We start from the raw sequence: 17,806 nt of genomic DNA, 5'->3' as shown, positions 1-17,806 counted from the left end.
GTGCATTCAGTGCAAGATGAGCAACCGGTGTAGTCACAGAAATCCAGGCAGTCAGTGCAACCACAATTAGACTGTCCAAGCATTCAATGCAAAATAATAAAGGAGAACAAGCAGACCAGATTTCCAAAAAAAAAAATTATGAAATTCATTTACAAGATAGAATAATCAGTATAATAATAAGCAAAGTGGCCAAGCCCTTTACAAAAGAAGATGCTGCTATCAGAGCAATATTAGCCCAAAATGTGCTACAAAGTTAGTGCCTAGACTAGTGGAGCATAAGGTAGGAGGCTTATCATAAAAATAAATGAAATAAAAATGATGGTCAGAGACCTTAGCGGTGCCTAAGATCATCCTGCAGTAGCCTGATCTAGTCCTCAAGAAAGCTCTCACAGCTCAAGGCTTCGGACAGCGCCCCTCGGAGCTGGCCAACCAATAACATCGTCCCCCTGCACCAGCCTGGGAGAGGCTATATGGTTAAACAACATTTCAAAGTCAAAAAATTATGCAAAAGTTAGAAAATGGATGAACTAAAAGAATCAGGAAATATCATCGCACCCTAGGGATAAACAAGCCAATGGTTTGGAACATCGTCCATTAGAATGTACGAGGCCATGCCATGTCGAGTGACATATCTCACTCGTTGCATACCCTCAGACAGGAGGTCTGGTACCTCAGGGATAGCAACCCTCTAGCTCATCCCTAATTTCGGTGGTGATGGTGGACCCCACTCTTCTCCCACTTGCCTAGTCAGTGGTGAAGAACGGATAGCATCCACGCTTCTCTCAAAGTCACTAAGCAGGGAATAGGAGGATGCAGGTGATTGAGAGCCCATATGGCGGGATTAGGACAAGAAAGCAGATCGTCAAAAGAGAGAAAACTAAACGAGGCGAGAAAGAGAGTGTTGGGGGCAAATGGGCCGCCACCACCCTCCACCCTCCTATTTATAGAAAAGGGGAGGACAAGCCTCGCCTTTGCCCGGAGATTGGACTTTTCGAGGCTCATCTGAACTTAGAACTTCACACGATTTTAGCCAAATCAACCACAATGGATTTTTAAATGCAACGGTACCTTCTGATTTGATAGTCGATTACAGAAAAGGGCCAAAAAATCAGCCGAACTGGACTGGCTCTGAAGAAATATTCTCAAAATCAGGGGAGATTTTCAAAGGATGTTCAAGGTATTGCTACGACTCTTCAGGCATGGTTCTCAAACCAAAATCCCATTTAGAAGTGCTAAAATCAAAGTTCAAAATATCAGACTTTGATCAGCTCCGATCTCTCAGAGGGGGCAAACTGTTGACCATGATTTCAGCATTGGGCCTTAGAAAATTCCACTAAGGTTCTGATGGTGTGAGAATTAGCTCGACCGGACTCGTTTGGGCCTCTAACAAACCTCCGAAAGCCTAAAAACCCTAAAATCAAAGGTTAGGGGTAGGGCAATAATTTGCGCTGATCGGCGCTGGCCAACTCCTGGCCGGTACTGATCTGCCCTAATTAATGCCATTTTGGTGCCTGCCGAACACCTCAATCGGTATCGATTTAGGGCACAACGGTATCAATTTGGAGGACATCGGTACCGTCATACCCTCTACCCAATAGTCCTTTAACCTATGAAAGGGCACTTCCCCCTCATCTTCAAACACCTCTTGTTGCTTGATTGAGGCACTTCTCAAGCATCAACTGATAGGTATTATTTTTATAATATTTTTAATATAATTTTTATTAGGAATTTTAGTAGTTTTAATTACTTTAATTAGTTTTTATTTAGTTTTATTTATGTTTTTGTTCAAAGCTTCCTTGAATCATAATTTACTTGATGTTAAGGAAATTTGTAGGATTTTGACACAGAAAAGAGCAAAATAAGCAAAACTCTCAAAGGCTGGCATGTCTGTACCGAAGTTCAGGTTTTGCCTTAGGCCTAAAACGTCAGCCCATCCAGCACCACTTGCATGGACCCATATGAGATGATTTCCTGACGTGAAAATCAAGTTTTAATCCTATTTAAACACTGGGAGAGTCCTAATTGGAAAGAAATACAAAGGCTGAACAGTTTCCTATCTCCAAAAAATTTCTTACTCAATAAAGATTCACTTTCCTAAACGAACACGAAGATACTCTAGAAAGTCTATATAAATAGAGAGTATAGGGATCCATTCATTGTATATTCCATCTTTTGTTCTATTGTTTTCTCTCTCTCTCCAAGACTTCAAGTATTCAAGATTTGTGTCAAGATTCAAGGAAGCCGCCCAAGCCAATCATTAACTAATTTTTATTTCTAAACTCTTTTCTTGTTTTATTTTCAATATTCATGTTGATTATGAGAATATTTACAAGTTTAATTGAGTTTTATTTAATTACTATGTTGAACTAAAACTCTCATACTAGGGATTTGATGTAGCTTAATTTTGATTCCAATTTATAATATTAGATTTGCTTTTCCTTGTTCATGATATAATTTATTAATGAACTTAATACTTCCAGGCAGAGTTTCTCCCCTAGATTGATTTATTTCATTAATCAGTATCGGGAGAAGGGTTTTTGATATGAATAGGGTAATTAATTACATGAGAATAATAACTTGATGCGGAAGCTATATGGTTTGACTCATGGGGGGTTTTCATAAGTTAATGACCTTAGGTTATGAATTCACAAAACAAACCATAAAACTTAATGATTTAATTTATGTTTGATTGCGCTATTGGAAGATAGGTAATTAGACCGAGTTAAAATAGCTAACAATACATCGGGAGAGCTTGTTAGTGATTTTAGGGTTGTTTCCCCTACATAAACAATTAAAATTGATTATCAAACTAATAGAATAAATTGGATAGAATTAAGTGAAGTCAAAATCCCTAGTAGCTTTAAATCCTTGATTTATTTTCATCAAATATTGTTGCTTAATTTCTTTTTGTTCTCTTTTAATTATTTATTTTTCTTAAAATAATCCCCCTTATTGCCGTTAAATAATAATAGGTTAACATAATTTTGGTACTCTATATATAATCCCTGTGGATACGATACTCTACTCATTCTATATTACTTGTTGCGATTTCGTATACTTGCGAAAATCACTATTATCAACAACTCTCACTCTCCCTCGAATGATTCTAAGGCAATATAATCTGACCTTGCTCTTCTTCCTTAGTTGAGTTTAAGGCCTAACTTTGTACTCAAAAGTCGATACTTTCGACTTTCACTAACACTTTGTCTACCTTAGACCAAAACTACTAGTTAATTAATTTATTCTTAATTAATCCGTTTGATTTACAATATTATAAAAACTATACTAGGGTCCTGATGCCCTACCTTATCTTGATTTGGAGGAAGACTCGACCTCCTTGGTCGTTTTAATCATGGAGTTCCGATCCGGCAATGTGACAAGCGTAAGGGTATAACCACTCGAACTTAATCTTTGTTAATTAAGCCCAATCCTTCTGGCATCTTATCAACTGCCAAGCCCAATTTGTCTGACACATAGCATGCTTTGAAGCCTAGTCCATCCGACAAAATCACAAAACCAATTTTCAACTAAAGCTCGGTCCGCCCGACACCCCTTCTAAGCCTACTCCCCAAGTGACACCTTCAAAAATCCTACCATCCTAATCGATGGTAGAACTTTATGCGCCTTGATCCTCATACAAACGAGGTACAAAGGCATGCTTACGGATTTCAGCCTTAATAGCGGGCCCCTACCAAACTGACCGATTAGGACTTAGGGGAATGTGTTGCACGACCTAAAATCCTCGATAAACGATGCTAGAGTCGGGCTCCCCTCCGAATTACATGCTTTTTCAATTACTTATGTTTATCTATAATTGCCATGCATTATAAGTATGTTCATGCATTGATAAACTGACATTCATGCAAAACACTTTTGATTTCTCGGTTATGACCCAAACTGTTGAGTCATTTCAATAAGAAGCTGAAAACCTAGTCCTCGAACCCAATGATTCGAGGCTAGTGCTTTTATCCTAAAAGGCAAACTGAAAATGGAGTCCGTCACGAGGTTTTTTCCTTAATCTTTTCTCCAAAAACAAAAAGAAATTAAGGTGGTGACTCTAACACATCATACACTTGTCAAAGCGCTCCAAAGAGCCAACCCGACATCACTTAAGCGTTAAACTAAGCCACAACCTGACAATCAGTCTAATTAATCAAACATTATGAACCGTAAGGAATTCCTTCTAGTTTTCATGATGAATCGACCAATGGGCTTGACCGAATTAAGGACTCCGTCATTCGAACATCCTTTCCCTCAGTGCTTGGACAGGGGACATAGGTTTCAATGTGCAACAAATGTTAGGGATGAAGCTTTGGCCTAAGACCAAAAATCCTATTATGCTACCACCAATCATTGAGCAAAAAAAAGTAAGGAGGAAAAAGATAAACAGAAGAAGGGACAAAGATGAACCAAAAAAGAAAATTAGGAAGCATTCAAAGAGAGGTTTTGTAATGACATGTACACTATGCAAGAATCCAGGGCATAATAAAAGGGGATGTCCATATAAAGGGAGAACTCCAGCTCAGGTAATGAATTGAAACATTTTCCAATTGCTACTTTATGTTATTTATTTCATGTAGAACACTAATAGGGTAATTTTTTGTATAGGTGACTATTAATGCCAACCCTGCAATTCCAAGAGGAGCTGCTACTTCAAGCAGAAATACAACTCCAATTGAGCCTACAACACCAACTCCAACCACAAATACTATATCAATTCAGCCAAGAGCAAGACAAAACAACAATCCAAGTCAACCACGGGAAACAACTCAAAGACAAAATACCAATTTCACTCCAACTAATAGCAGTAAATGATCAATCATGCATTCCATGTTTTGTTATCTCCTTTCATTGTATTAAGCAGTTTAGATGGTGACTTGTTGTATTTAACCGTGTCTTCATTTGCAATTGAACAAAGCACAACTCCTGCTACACCTACTGTTATGTATTTTACAAGATATATAAGAGCTGTAGCAGTAAAAAACCCAGCTCAAGCAAGTCAAAGTATCAACCCTGGAGTTAGAGGAACACAACCAATTCCTCCATTTGAGAGAAAGAGATATGTAGAGCCAACAATGGCTTCTCAGGCTAAAAGACATGTTGCCCCTAGAGGAATAGGTATTTACATAAATGAAGGGACTGGTGCAATAACATATCAGGTTTATTAAAACCATTTGCTGTCAATATTTGCATTGGTTCAATTAACTTTTTGATTCAAAAAAGGATTGTGAAATGCTTAGTTTTTATGGTAATTTGTGTAGTTTTGATCTTTTTACAGCTATCACTAAACAATGGTAGCAGGGTTATAAGTCATGGATCACAGCTGAAGAACTCTGATGTTGTAACTGGGGATTTGGGATTCAAAGCTCCTGGATTGAAGTGGAAGGGAAAAAATGCAGTAACTGCTGGGTAACTACAGCAACAAAGACTTGATATGCAACATCAGCATAGGCAGTTCTAACTTGCAAGACCACCAGGCAACTCTTCTGCAATGAGTTAGCCATCATAAGGAAGTAACTGCCCATCCCAGCATAGCGCAAACCCCCAATCACATTTATTTTTGCTATTCTGTCTATTGTAATTGGTACTTATGAAATAATTAAAACAAGTACCAATATTTAGTCTTTTTGTCATTTTAATATGTGTATTGGATTCAGGTTTTTGTTAATAGAAATTTACCAATTCTAGAAATTGCATTTGTTCTCTTATGTTAATTACATTTAAGAGAATCTACATTACTACATTGTAAATTACAAGAAAAGAGCAACATGTTCAACTTAAATATTTAACTAATAATGCATATTATAAATATTTAATTATTTTCTATATATATATATATATATATATATATATATATATATATATATATATATAATGAAGATTATCTTGTCAAAATATTACCACTTTCATTTCTAACTTAGAAATTACAAAGCAAATGCTTCCAATAAATATAGGGAATACAAACTACAAAAAAGTGCCAACCACCAAAGCCAAAAACCACTATACAGTCAGTCTATCCTACTCAAAATGAAGGCTAAAACCTACTTCCCTAATCCACAATACTGCAATTTTAAATAACTCATTTCTTCACTTTATCCCACATTGCCATCACAACAAACAAAACAAAAAGACTAATGCCAAGTTGATACACAGTATTGTGCTTCTTTCTCTCCTCTTCATATTCCCTAATACGCCTGAGTAAGCCCATCATTACATGCTGAACATGGTTTGGCAATGGTTAAAAAAAATTACATGCACCTGACTTCTGAGATAAACACACCAAACAATGAGTTCTTAAACCCCATTATTTAAAAAAAAAAAAAAAGTTAAATTAGGACTTGAATAATATGACTTACCCCATATCTCCTGCAACCAAAACACCTCCTTCCTGAGTTCGCATTGGTGCATAAGACCTTAATCACGGCTACTTGACTGCAATTATAACTCAGAATTAGGAACTCTTAAGTGAATTCCATCTAATTACAAGAATCCTAATTTCTGCTCTTGGAAGAAATGGAAAACGAAGAGAGAGAATAAGATAGAAGATTGGAGATGAGTTAGTTAATTAAAGGTGCTAGATTTGTGATAAATAGAGTCCAATACGACGTCGTCTCTTATACGTCAAATAGAAAGATTACTATTCATGCTCTATATAGCGATTTCCTCTACACTCCGTCATCTCTTATACGTCAAATAGAAAGATTACTATCCATGCTCTATATAGCGATTTCCTCTACACTCCACTGATCTAGCGTGGTAAGAGATGAAAAAGCTACAAAAAAACACTAGTTCGAGGGCACAAGCGGTCCCTCGCAAAATTAAGGGACACAAATGGCAATTTAAAGAAAGTTTAGGGAAGAAATTATACTTCGGCCAATATTAAATATAATTATAGCATTAACTATCATTAAAAAGGTGTATATATATAAATTTTCTTTTAAAAAATAATTATTTTAAATATTTTTTGAATTTTTATTAAACGGGTAATGGATGTCAATGTTCTTGAGTCCGAATCTGACCCGAATCCAATATGGGAGTAAAAATACTGCCAAACTCCGTCCCGAACCTATCTATTCACTATTCGAACTCACAAAATCGAATCGAATCGAATCGGATAAAATTGTCATCCCTATTCAACATATAATTCTATGGTCCCTACATTATTCTCATTCAGTGAAATCTTATAGACATCATTGTCCCTCTCTAACAACCTAAGCCCATCTTTGTAGTACTTGGGACCTAAACCCATCTTTGTAGTCCTTCCCAAGTTCCCTTATCTTGCAAAAGTTTACAGACTATTAAGCAATAACCCCCATAATTTAGAGAACACCAACGAAAATAAGCCTTTCTTATTTAGATAGGATAAAGAAAATATCAAAGAAAAAAAAATACTAATCCACAAAATTAGAATCTCTTCGTATTAAAGGAAAATATGAATAAATTTAAAAAATTACATTGCTTTACGTAAAATTGATTTCATATTTCCCTTCTCCATTTTTTCTTTTCTCAAAAATTTTCTTTCCAAACAAGGGATTAAAAATTTCCGAAACAGACAACAAATGCACCATAAATAAGTTCACAAAAATTTATGTCTATTCCTAGAAATTCGCCAAACGACACGGTAAATGTCCAAGTTCAAACTGTTTTCTATTCATTTACTAGTTTATTTTTTCTTTTGTAGAATTTTGAAAATGGAATTGAAAGAAAAAAAAAAAACCTTTCAACTTCTGACAAATTTGTTTCATCGTTTGATTTACTTCTCAAGCATAAAATTTACAATGTCAAGTTACAAACACAATGCAAATACAGAATCAGTAAAGTAAAATCACCAGTCAGCACTCAAACCTGAACAAAGAGCACATAATTAGTTTTCTGATAGCAGAAAATAACTGAGCTAACACTTGATGGCATGGCAGCCAAGAGAAGGAACTAACATTTATACAGACCATCTGTAAAAGAACTGAAACTACACAATTTAGCTGCATCCAATATCGAAAATTACAAAATGTACCATAAGAACTCTAACCAAATTTCTTTCAGAGTAGATACAAGGAATACCCCATCATAGAGAGAAGTAAACAGCCAGAAGCACAAGCAACAGCTGATACTGAATGTAGTCCTTGCTTATCTTCTTTTTTTTCTTCTTTTTTTCCCCTCTTGAAAGTAAATTTTAAAGCACAAACCAGAAAGATCTACAAAACTTCCACATACAAATAGATGTTAGAATGGGGCTGATGTCGTTCTCCGGAGCTGATATTTTGGTTCAGGAAGGGGGATGCTTGGCAACATCTTTTCCAGCTCCTGTAAAGTTCAGGACAATGAATCCATAATAAAGTAAAATAGTTTGAATTAAAAAGTTTACTCTATTCAAAGGGGAAGAACTATACAGGCATGCTATTTTATAGATTTCAAAATTAGACAAGTTATTCAGGTAATTGTACTTGCATGAATCATTGTGCAATAAATTGATCATTAAATACAAGAATAATTCAAATTCTTGATCTGTATTCATCCACTTTCATCATCTATCTGAAAATGTTCATAAAATGGTGTTTATAAACTAGAATAATTCAAATGAAATTTTCACAAAATGAGACATAAAAGTACTGGGGCTTTGGTTCAACAGGTAAAAGGGTCAGGCGATATTGGTAGCAGTCTTAGGACTGGTTCTTACCAGCTAAAAATATGACAAAGAAGGGGCAAATCAAAGACAGGATAGAAGGGCAGAAGACGCTAAAGAAGAAAAAAGGAAAGTGATAAAGCAGTATGAGTAGTTCCTACACCTTCACAAGCTTGAAAAGAAAACAAGTCAGTCCTGACTTCAAAAAGGCTACAGAAATGCCTTCATGAGTAACAGTGAATATTACACCTGCTTCATGTTGAGCAGATATAAGAAATCTCAAAGATATTGCTACCGAACATTGGTAAGATACAGAAAAAAAGCAAATGTCAACAAGACTATGAATTAGAGGATAAAAAATTCAAAGAAAAACCATGATCCTGGAGATAAAAAAATAAAGACATAGTCCAAGTTGCATAACTCGGGCTAATAATGAAGAAAAGTCAGTAAAGTAAGAACATAAGAAGCGAGTCAGGTGCTTAAAGTAAACATTAAATTATGCTATTAATAGTAACTGTCTTAATTAAAAACATCAAGAACACGCTCAACCTCTAAATGAAGAACACCAAGAACATTACAGAATCAATTGTTGCACTGTCCATATCCATAGAAATATTAGTCATCAAATGGACCATGTGTTTAGTTGCAGTTCAATGTCAGCCCAAATGCTGAGTGATCCTATATCCTCTATTCTTTTAGGGTCATTTCTTTTACTATGTTATCTTAGCCCACACCTAAGAGGATGCTAACATCTCTTTCTGCATTATAAAGTAACAGATCTTTTGTCATATGATAAACCATTGTGTAGTAAAATCATAAATTTGCTTCATTTTTTCAAATGATTATTGCTTTTACTAACGGCTAACCATCAATTTGACTCTGAATTTTTCAAGTAGTTTCAATTTCACCCTAAATTAACCTTTGTACCTTGGACATCCTAAACTTACCAACCTAATAGCAATTACACCATAATTTGCACGTTAGGGTGCAATTGCGCTCTAAAAGCGAATTTGGGTACACTAAACTTATTGATATGTTGCAATTACACCCTAGAAACAAATGAAGGTTATGATTTTGATTAAAATAACAAAAAATTGACTCATAAAAAAGCAAATACAAAACAGACCATTTGAATTAAAGGGGAAACAAATGCTGTAACCCAAGTATTTAAACAATAAACAAGAAAATCAAACCAAGTATTCATATAATAAACCAGAAAATCAATATTAGGCCTTCAATTTTAGAATTGAACCAATTTTAAAAACAATGCGTTTGGCAGTAATTCAAGGTACTCTTTACAAGATAACAAAAAAAATATGGTGGTTCCTTTACCACTTCATTAGCCACCGTTTAAAGTCCTATAAAGGGCAGAGAGAGATACTAAGATGGACGAGAAAAGGCGCAAAACAATCAATTCTCCTTTTTAATTCAAATGTTATGTTTTGCATTTAACTAAGCTTAGGTTAGTTATGGAGTTCATTTTTACATCATTCCAATCAAAATTCCAACCTTAATTTGCTTCTAGAATGCAATTGCAACAAATCAATAAGTCCAGCATGCTCTAATTTACTTTTAGGGTGCAATTGCTACTAGGTTGACAAGTCAAGATGCCCATGGTACAAAGACTAATTTAGGGTTAAGTTGGAAGTACACTAAAATTTCAGGGTGAAAAAATAAATTAGGGTGCAATTGCTACTAGGTTGACGAGTCAAGATGCCCATGGTACAAAGACTAATTTAGGGTAAGTTGGAAGTAAACTAAAATTTCAGGGTGAAATTTATGGTTAAGCCTTTACTAATACTCCATGTACACAAATTAAAAAGGTGAAACCTATTATATAATCATTGCATATATAAAGGTTAAGAAATCACTAACAAACTATAAGTCAATAACAAATTGCTTCTTCAGTGTACTCATGTAAAGATTACAAGTCAAAAATTTCAAACTAGAGTATATATCTATGATTAGCACTGCAAATCTGCAGTCCACAAAATTAAATAACAAACTGCTGCTTATATCATCAAAGAATATACACAAAGAAATGGGTTCACAATTTGTATACTGCTAAGATATTATGCTTCTCAATATACTTGTTGTTTTTCTTCTCTTGTATCGAGAAGCACTCCACCAGAGAAGCAATCAATTACTCAAATTCCTTCAAAGCCTCCTAAAAGGGTTTGACCCTTGATTTTAATGATCGCAACATATTGATCAAAATTTCAAATTGTCTATTGAGTGTTTTCATAATAAACGAAGTCTTAAAGTAATTAAAGTAATACTGATAAGTAAATTAAGGGTTTTGATTATAAATAGCCATAAAGTAATTAAAGACTAAAAAATATGAGCTAGCTAATTCTCCCAATTTATGGCTCACCATACAATCTACTATAAAAATAGGTAACTGCTTTTCCATTAATGGATAGCATAACATGCTCTATAGGCAGTACCATTGATACTTTATGTTCTTTTTCCAAAAACTGAACAATCTGTTTTTCCAAAGAAAGATTCATTTCCAAAGATACAAAATTCAAAGAAGCCAATCAAAAATAAAAATAACAATCTTGAAACAACTTGAAAACCTCAATCAATAAATATCTACTGAAATATAGTTGCAAATTTTTTCAAATACAACTCACTCTGACACCACTCTAACACCAATATCACAACCCTCCAGCCACCTATTTCAATCATCATACTCAGACCATCAACCACTTCCTCCATATGGTCCGAAACCCATTTACTCCATAACATTATGAAGAAAGTTTCTATAAGTTATGCTAAGCCTTTCCAAATTCCAAGTTGGAAGGAAAATAATAGATCTATTATAATCTATGACCAAAAGAACATACATCTAATATAATCTGAAGAGAAAATGAGAATGATAACTCCAAATAAAGCTATGAAAGTCAGAAAAAGGTCATGCCAATTGCCCAAAAAAATGGAAAATTGTGAGAGAATCATCACATGGAGAAAATTTTCAATGAACTTTCTTATCTCAAAAAGAGCTCAAACATATTGAAGAAACAAAATATTATAGGGTTGAAGATGCAAGTCAATAATCTCCAATAATAAATTTGGTCATATCCCTAAAGATAGAGTATGAAAACGAACTTCCTTATGTTGGGTATTAATGGAGAAACATCAAGAGAAAATAAAGATCTCAAAATGGTGTTTATAAACTAGAAGAACCAAATGAAACTGTCCCAAAATAAGATTTATGGTCGGTGTTGATACAGAATGGTACAATACATAAATGGGAAACGTTTTGAAACATAAATATGAAGTTGTAACTAGCATACATATTTATTAGGGGCGATCAAAAAGAACTTGTCTAACAATTGGCTCATGCCAAAAATCATCCTTAAGTTCTTATCTTTCATGCTTTGATACTGGAGGAAATAATAAGACATATTTAAAAGAGAATGGTCCTTATTAATGTTCCTTGCTGATGACACCAGTTTGGGAAAAAAAAAAATATATGCATTTAAAGAAAAGATAAAATAAAATGGAAGTAAGCATCCCAAGTATTGAAATTTATGGAAACATGAGAATAAAGGTTAGTCTCAATTGGGTAGAGATTTCACATACCGCCCATTTTTCATGTCTAGTTTTTAATACTAAACAGATGGTGAGAAAGAAAAGTATGTTAATCTTTCGATTTAGGTAATATAGTGGAGAAAATGAAGAACTGTGAGGTTCCTATCAATCATTAAAACTCAGTTATGTTAAAGGGGAAATTTGGTTAACATTTTCATGTAGTATGATGACAATAAGGAAATAACATTATCTTAGAACCATGGCAACGATAAAGATAAGTGGATAGATGAGTTATTGCTATTATTTTCAGGAAGTCCAAAGAAGACCAACTAACACATCACTCAGTAAATTGAAAAATAAAAAAGACTAGAAATTGACCTAAGATGACCATGGAAAAGGGTGAAAGAGGATTAGCAATATTCCTTCCCTACAAATGTAGATGAACAAAGCAGACCAAGATAGGAAATTATCAATATCCTTAATTAGATTAGAAGTGGATTAAATTAACTCTAATTGATAGGTTGCATTTGTCACAACAAGGATCCTTGAAATAAAGAAATGCATGTCACTATCAACACATTTTGGAACCTCTCCAATTTGTTCCCAGTTTGGTTTGAGTTAAAATACATTATTGAATCCACTTTAATTTCTTTCCTTCCAACAAATACTTTGTGGTGGACAAGAATGTTAACCAAGAAAAAATAGATTACTCTAGCTACACATGAGAGTATTAAGATATATAAGCAGCCCAAATTTGCACTAAAAGTTAAGAATATTGGCTTAAACTTTTACAATAACATAAATTCAAAATAGGCCAATGCATGATTATAGCATCAAATAGATCATATATAGACAATCTTAAACCCGGACAAAGGAGGAAAGTTGTGGCAGATGACAACCGGCATAAAATGTTATCACATCTCATGAAATGGATTCAAATAGAATAATGTTGGGAAATTCCTACTTATGACACAATTTATTGGAGCTTTACTGTAGTCAAAAAATAGGTAATGGTATATATAAGACATTCCATGTGGACCATGTCAATACCAGGACGTGGTCTAACATATGCAAGGGTACCACATCTTGACAAATGGGTGTGAGTAAGTAATGTAGTTCATAAACTGAGAAGATGGATTATTACATTACAGTAGTGGAGGCAGGCGAAGAAATAAGTTGAGAAAAGTATTTGTTTAATATACCCTTTATTTAGTCTTCCTCCCAAACAAACCTAAGAAAATAAATTTTGAAACTGTCCTTCCACTTTGTGGGATTTTATAATCATGCATAGGATTTCAATTGAGCCAGCAACCAAGGCTAAATTGATTTAACAATTTCATAGACAATTTCATTCCACAGCAAATGATGAATTCTTCAAACATAAAGTGTCTCAACAATCAGAAGAAGGTTAGTCTTCATCAAAATCCAGGGGGTAAATAAAAGAAAGAAAGCATGCAATTCAGCAGATGTTTCCAGTAAATTCAATCAAAAGGAAGATGAACCATGATATATATATCTAGAAGAAAAATTCTCACCTTCCGTTTCCTTAGCCGTTCATTTTCCTCTTCCAGGCGAGAAACTTTATTCTCAAGCTCATTTGTGTAAGCCTGTTTACAATGGTTTTTCAGATCGTGGAGAATTAAAGCAACCAAAACATATAGTAAATAATTTATAATGTATGTGTCATTTTATATATTTAAAATAAATAAATGTGCATTAGGATGGATTGATGGATAAATAAGTGAAAGCCAACCTGCTTCCGTGCACGTGAACGAGCAGCAGATTCCCGATTCTTTATCATCCTTTTCTGCCTTCTCTCAACTGTCTTCTCGATCATACCTTCAGGTGTTCCTCTTTTCCTTGCTGGTGTCTGTACATCTGATAATGTTCCCATCAAAGGTGAAGGTAAGTGTAGCTGGTTCTCAGGGTATGGAACATCCATTACAGCAGGAGCCCCAACATGAAGTGGCTGTGATGGCATATAAACCCCCATCATACTCTGTTGAGGATGCTGATACTGTGGATGCGGGTATTGCATCCATTGCCCTTGTTGTGGGAACTGAGGTCCTATACTTGTATCAACCCCCACAATAGGACCACCATCCTTTTTGTCCATGGATGCTTCAGCAACAACCCCTGCTTTAACCAAAAAATCCTCCAAAGTCATCTCTCCTAAAGTAGGTTGTCGTTCCCTAGACTTATTTTCCCCATTTTCTTTACTTTGTTGAATGTCTCTCCATACTTCATCAACCGTCTTCTTACTCAGAGCACTAGTTAATGACAAACTAGCCTGACGCTGCAGAGCAGTTTGATTGGCCAATTGTGTTCCCTCAACTTCCACATTCACTGGCTGGTTAGCTTCAACTGTCCATACATTCTTGAGAAGTTCATCAAGGTTCATACTACTCAAAGGTTTCCCAAGGTCACCCAAATGAGTTTGAACCTCATCCAGAGTTAGACTATACATAGAGTTTTGTCGCGTCAATGGCTGGAACTGAGACTGCTTTCCATTACTACTACCATCACCTTGGGATCCCATTGTATGTATCCCCATTCAACATGAAACTCATTCAAATTCTCAGCTTCAAAAGTTTTGAAATAACAACTAGCTCTACTAGCCGAGCCCCAAGTTTATCTTGAAACTGCATGAACCCAAAACGAGAACCTGAAATACCCAATCAAATGCAAAGCAGAAAAAAAAAAATTTAATGAACAGAATTTATCACAGTCAAATAATTAAATGTAACTAAACAAGATTAGTGGATGATAAAATGCCACTGCACCCCAAACTTACACTTTGAAAATATAAATCAGGATTAATTAACAACCTTTACTAGAAACCCCAAATCAATAACCTCAACTAAGCAAGCAGAATTAATTAAAAACGTTACACCGCTTAAAATCCCTAACATAGAACAATCAGAAGAAAAGTTGACGAAGAAATAGTTATAAACCCTAGATAATAGAAGAAGAAGATCCACCTCAACGCAGAAACCATTGATCACAATTCAAGGAGAAAAGAATCAAAATAAAATGTCCCAATACATATATCATTGGAATCTGAATACCTTCCAAAGAAGCCAAAAAAAAGAAACTTTTGCATCATTCACAAACACACGCAGAGCAAACAAACACGCACTTTCTCGTAGGAAATAAAATAAGAACAGAGGACCAATCAGTTGTAATCTGTCACATGCAAATGCAAAACTCCATTGAGGAAAACCTTCGAAACCCAAATCCCAAAAGAATCATCCAAACAAACCCATCATTTCAAGAAAGCTGAGATTAAAGAATCAAAATGGAACTCTGCATGAAACAAGAAATTGCCAATGTTCTTTAAAATGAAAGCAAAAGCTAAAATCTGTTTAGATGATAATTTCAACTGTAAGCAAAAGTCATCTAATAGACCATAAAAGAAATGAAAATCTCAAATGCAAGTGAAAAAAAGAAATTTAAAAAATTTCAAGAAAAAAGTTAGATGAGAGAGAGAGAGAGAGAGAGAGAGAGAGAGAGAGATAAAGAGAAAGATAGCAAGAAAAAGAAAAAGAAAATCAATTGCTTACTTTTGTGATCTGAAAGACTGAATTGATATTGGGATTTTGAGATTATTAAGAGAATTTGATGATTCAGGTGGGAATGAAATCAGCTACTTTTGCTAATGAAGCCAGGAGGAATGAATGAAATTGAAGAGTGTGTGTGTGTGTGTGTGTGTGTGTGTGTGTGAGAGAGAGAGAGAGAGAGAGAGAGATAGAGAGAGCAACTCCCCAAAACTAAAAATGCTCAAAAATAAATTTTATATGAATAAATAAAAATTGTTTAATTGGTCCAATTTTAATATTTATGTTTAGATATTAGAAATTGGGTAAAATGAGGGAGACCTCATGCGTAATCATGGGAAATCCCACTTATTTGCTCGATCATGCCTGATTGTACTTTTTAAGTTTTCTTTTTTTCTCGGTTTAAGAGCTCATTCGCTATTTCTTTAAACTAATGGTATTTCGTTCTTTTTTTATTTCTATTTTTGTTTTTTCTTATGAAATTTGTAATACTAGTATAGTTTTTCAAAATAAGTAAATCGGACACAATTTTTATTTATTGAAAATCACGACAACTGTTTAAATTAGGCATGTCACCGGTTCATTTTGAACCGAAATCAAATCGAAACTGAATCAGATTAAAGTTTTGAACCGAAACCGACAGTTCAAAGGCCAGCGGCGGTTTAAAGGTAAGTTAAGATTCATGAAAATGTTAAAATCTGAACCGGTCTAGTGGCAGCGATTTTGATCCAGTCCGATTCGAACTATAAATTTTCTATTTTTATTTCAAAATGATAATCACTTAACATATTCTATACACCTCTAAAAATTGAAATAATATTTTACTATATAATTCACTTAAGATTTTTTTTTTTTTTGAAAATACACAGAATTAAAAATCTAAAAAAAATTAAAATAGTAAAAAGAAGTAAAATATTTAGTCTAAAATTATGTTGTTTTTAACTTTTGTTTTTTCTTTTAAATGTTTACTTAGTTGAAAATTACATTGTTGAAGCATTTTTTAAAATTTTCTAACAATTTATTTTGTAAAATTAATTAATTTTATTCTTATATGAGTATGAGCATTCTAAAATTTATTTGAAATAAAATTTACCAATATTTTTTTAAATTCATTAATTTTTTCAAAAGAAAGATATACCATTAGAATCGATTTTTTTTTTAAAAAAAAATAATACATGTATCGCCGAAAATCGTGATCAGAATTGTCAGTTCATCGGAACCACACTGGAATCACCCAAAATCGACACTAAATCGAAGCCGCGATTCAAAGCCGGTTCAGGTTCAATATTTTAAAAATCTTGAACCATCGGTTTCATAAACCGAAACCGAAGATTCAATTGACCGGACATGCCTAGTTTTAATTGGGTTTAATTAAAAAAAAACAATTAGTTCCCTTAAATTAAACAAAATGTACTAAAAAAATTAAAGAGATAATTATTTACATTTAATATAAATAAAGATATAATTGAAAGCAAATCATTAACTATTCCTTAATATTTTAAAAATCACTTATATTTATGGATAAAAAAATTATTCTAAAACGACTTATATTTATGGACAGGGAGAATATATATTATAAAAATATTAAATTGTGCTAAATTAAATATTATTTCTTTTATTAAGTTTACATAAATCACACGTAAATTCTAATTCCTAAATTTCTACGAAAAAATTATAAGAGTTCCCCATTTATTGAACATTTTAACATTCTAAAATATGTTATAAACACTTCTATAAAGATTATAACCTCAACCCCACATACTACTTCATACATACCACTCAAGCTACTCAAAACATATCATATTTCATTAAACATCATATCGTTTGTAAAAAAGAAAAAACTTCGAGAATGGAGAGAAAACTCTTTGACTGCGACCTTAATGAAAACCCTAGTGATCAAGATCGTGCTACAAAGAAGGTGAAACACAAAGATAAAGATGGCATGTCAATTGAGGAGGATTGTCTACGCTGTATGGTTCTCAGACATCTTTTGGCGATAAAGTCCTTCAGGGTATGGAGATGGATATGGAGGAGGATTGTTGGATGATGCCTCTTTCATAATTTCATTCGAGGACATTCATATCGACAAGAC

The 17,806-nt window shown here is 33.9% G+C and overlaps 1 protein-coding gene across 3 annotated transcripts; it reads right to left on the bottom strand.

Moving 5' to 3' along the window:
- Nucleotides 1-7,725: 7,725 nt before the first annotated feature.
- Nucleotides 7,726-15,930, bottom strand: AREB3 (ABA-responsive element binding protein 3). 3 transcript variants are annotated; one of them, XM_020683255.3, is made up of 4 exons: nt 15,721-15,930; nt 13,911-14,799; nt 13,693-13,764; nt 7,726-8,301 (listed from the first exon to the last, which is right to left on the bottom strand). In XM_020683255.3, the coding sequence occupies exons 2-4, from the start codon at nt 14,709-14,711 to the stop codon at nt 8,221-8,223; spliced, it is 954 nt and encodes a 317-aa protein (XP_020538914.1). In that variant the 5' UTR covers nt 14,712-14,799; nt 15,721-15,930; the 3' UTR covers nt 7,726-8,220.
- Between the last annotated feature and the right edge of the window lie 1,876 nt (nt 15,931-17,806).

The sequence above is a fragment of the Jatropha curcas genome, chromosome 6, assembly GCF_041381405.1.
Source record: "Jatropha curcas cultivar XTBG-Jc1 chromosome 6, XTBG_Jcur_1.0, whole genome shotgun sequence".
Taxonomy (NCBI): domain Eukaryota; kingdom Viridiplantae; phylum Streptophyta; class Magnoliopsida; order Malpighiales; family Euphorbiaceae; genus Jatropha; species Jatropha curcas.
The sequence above is the reverse complement of the archived record's forward strand: the minus strand, read 5'-3'. Positions and strand labels throughout refer to the sequence as shown.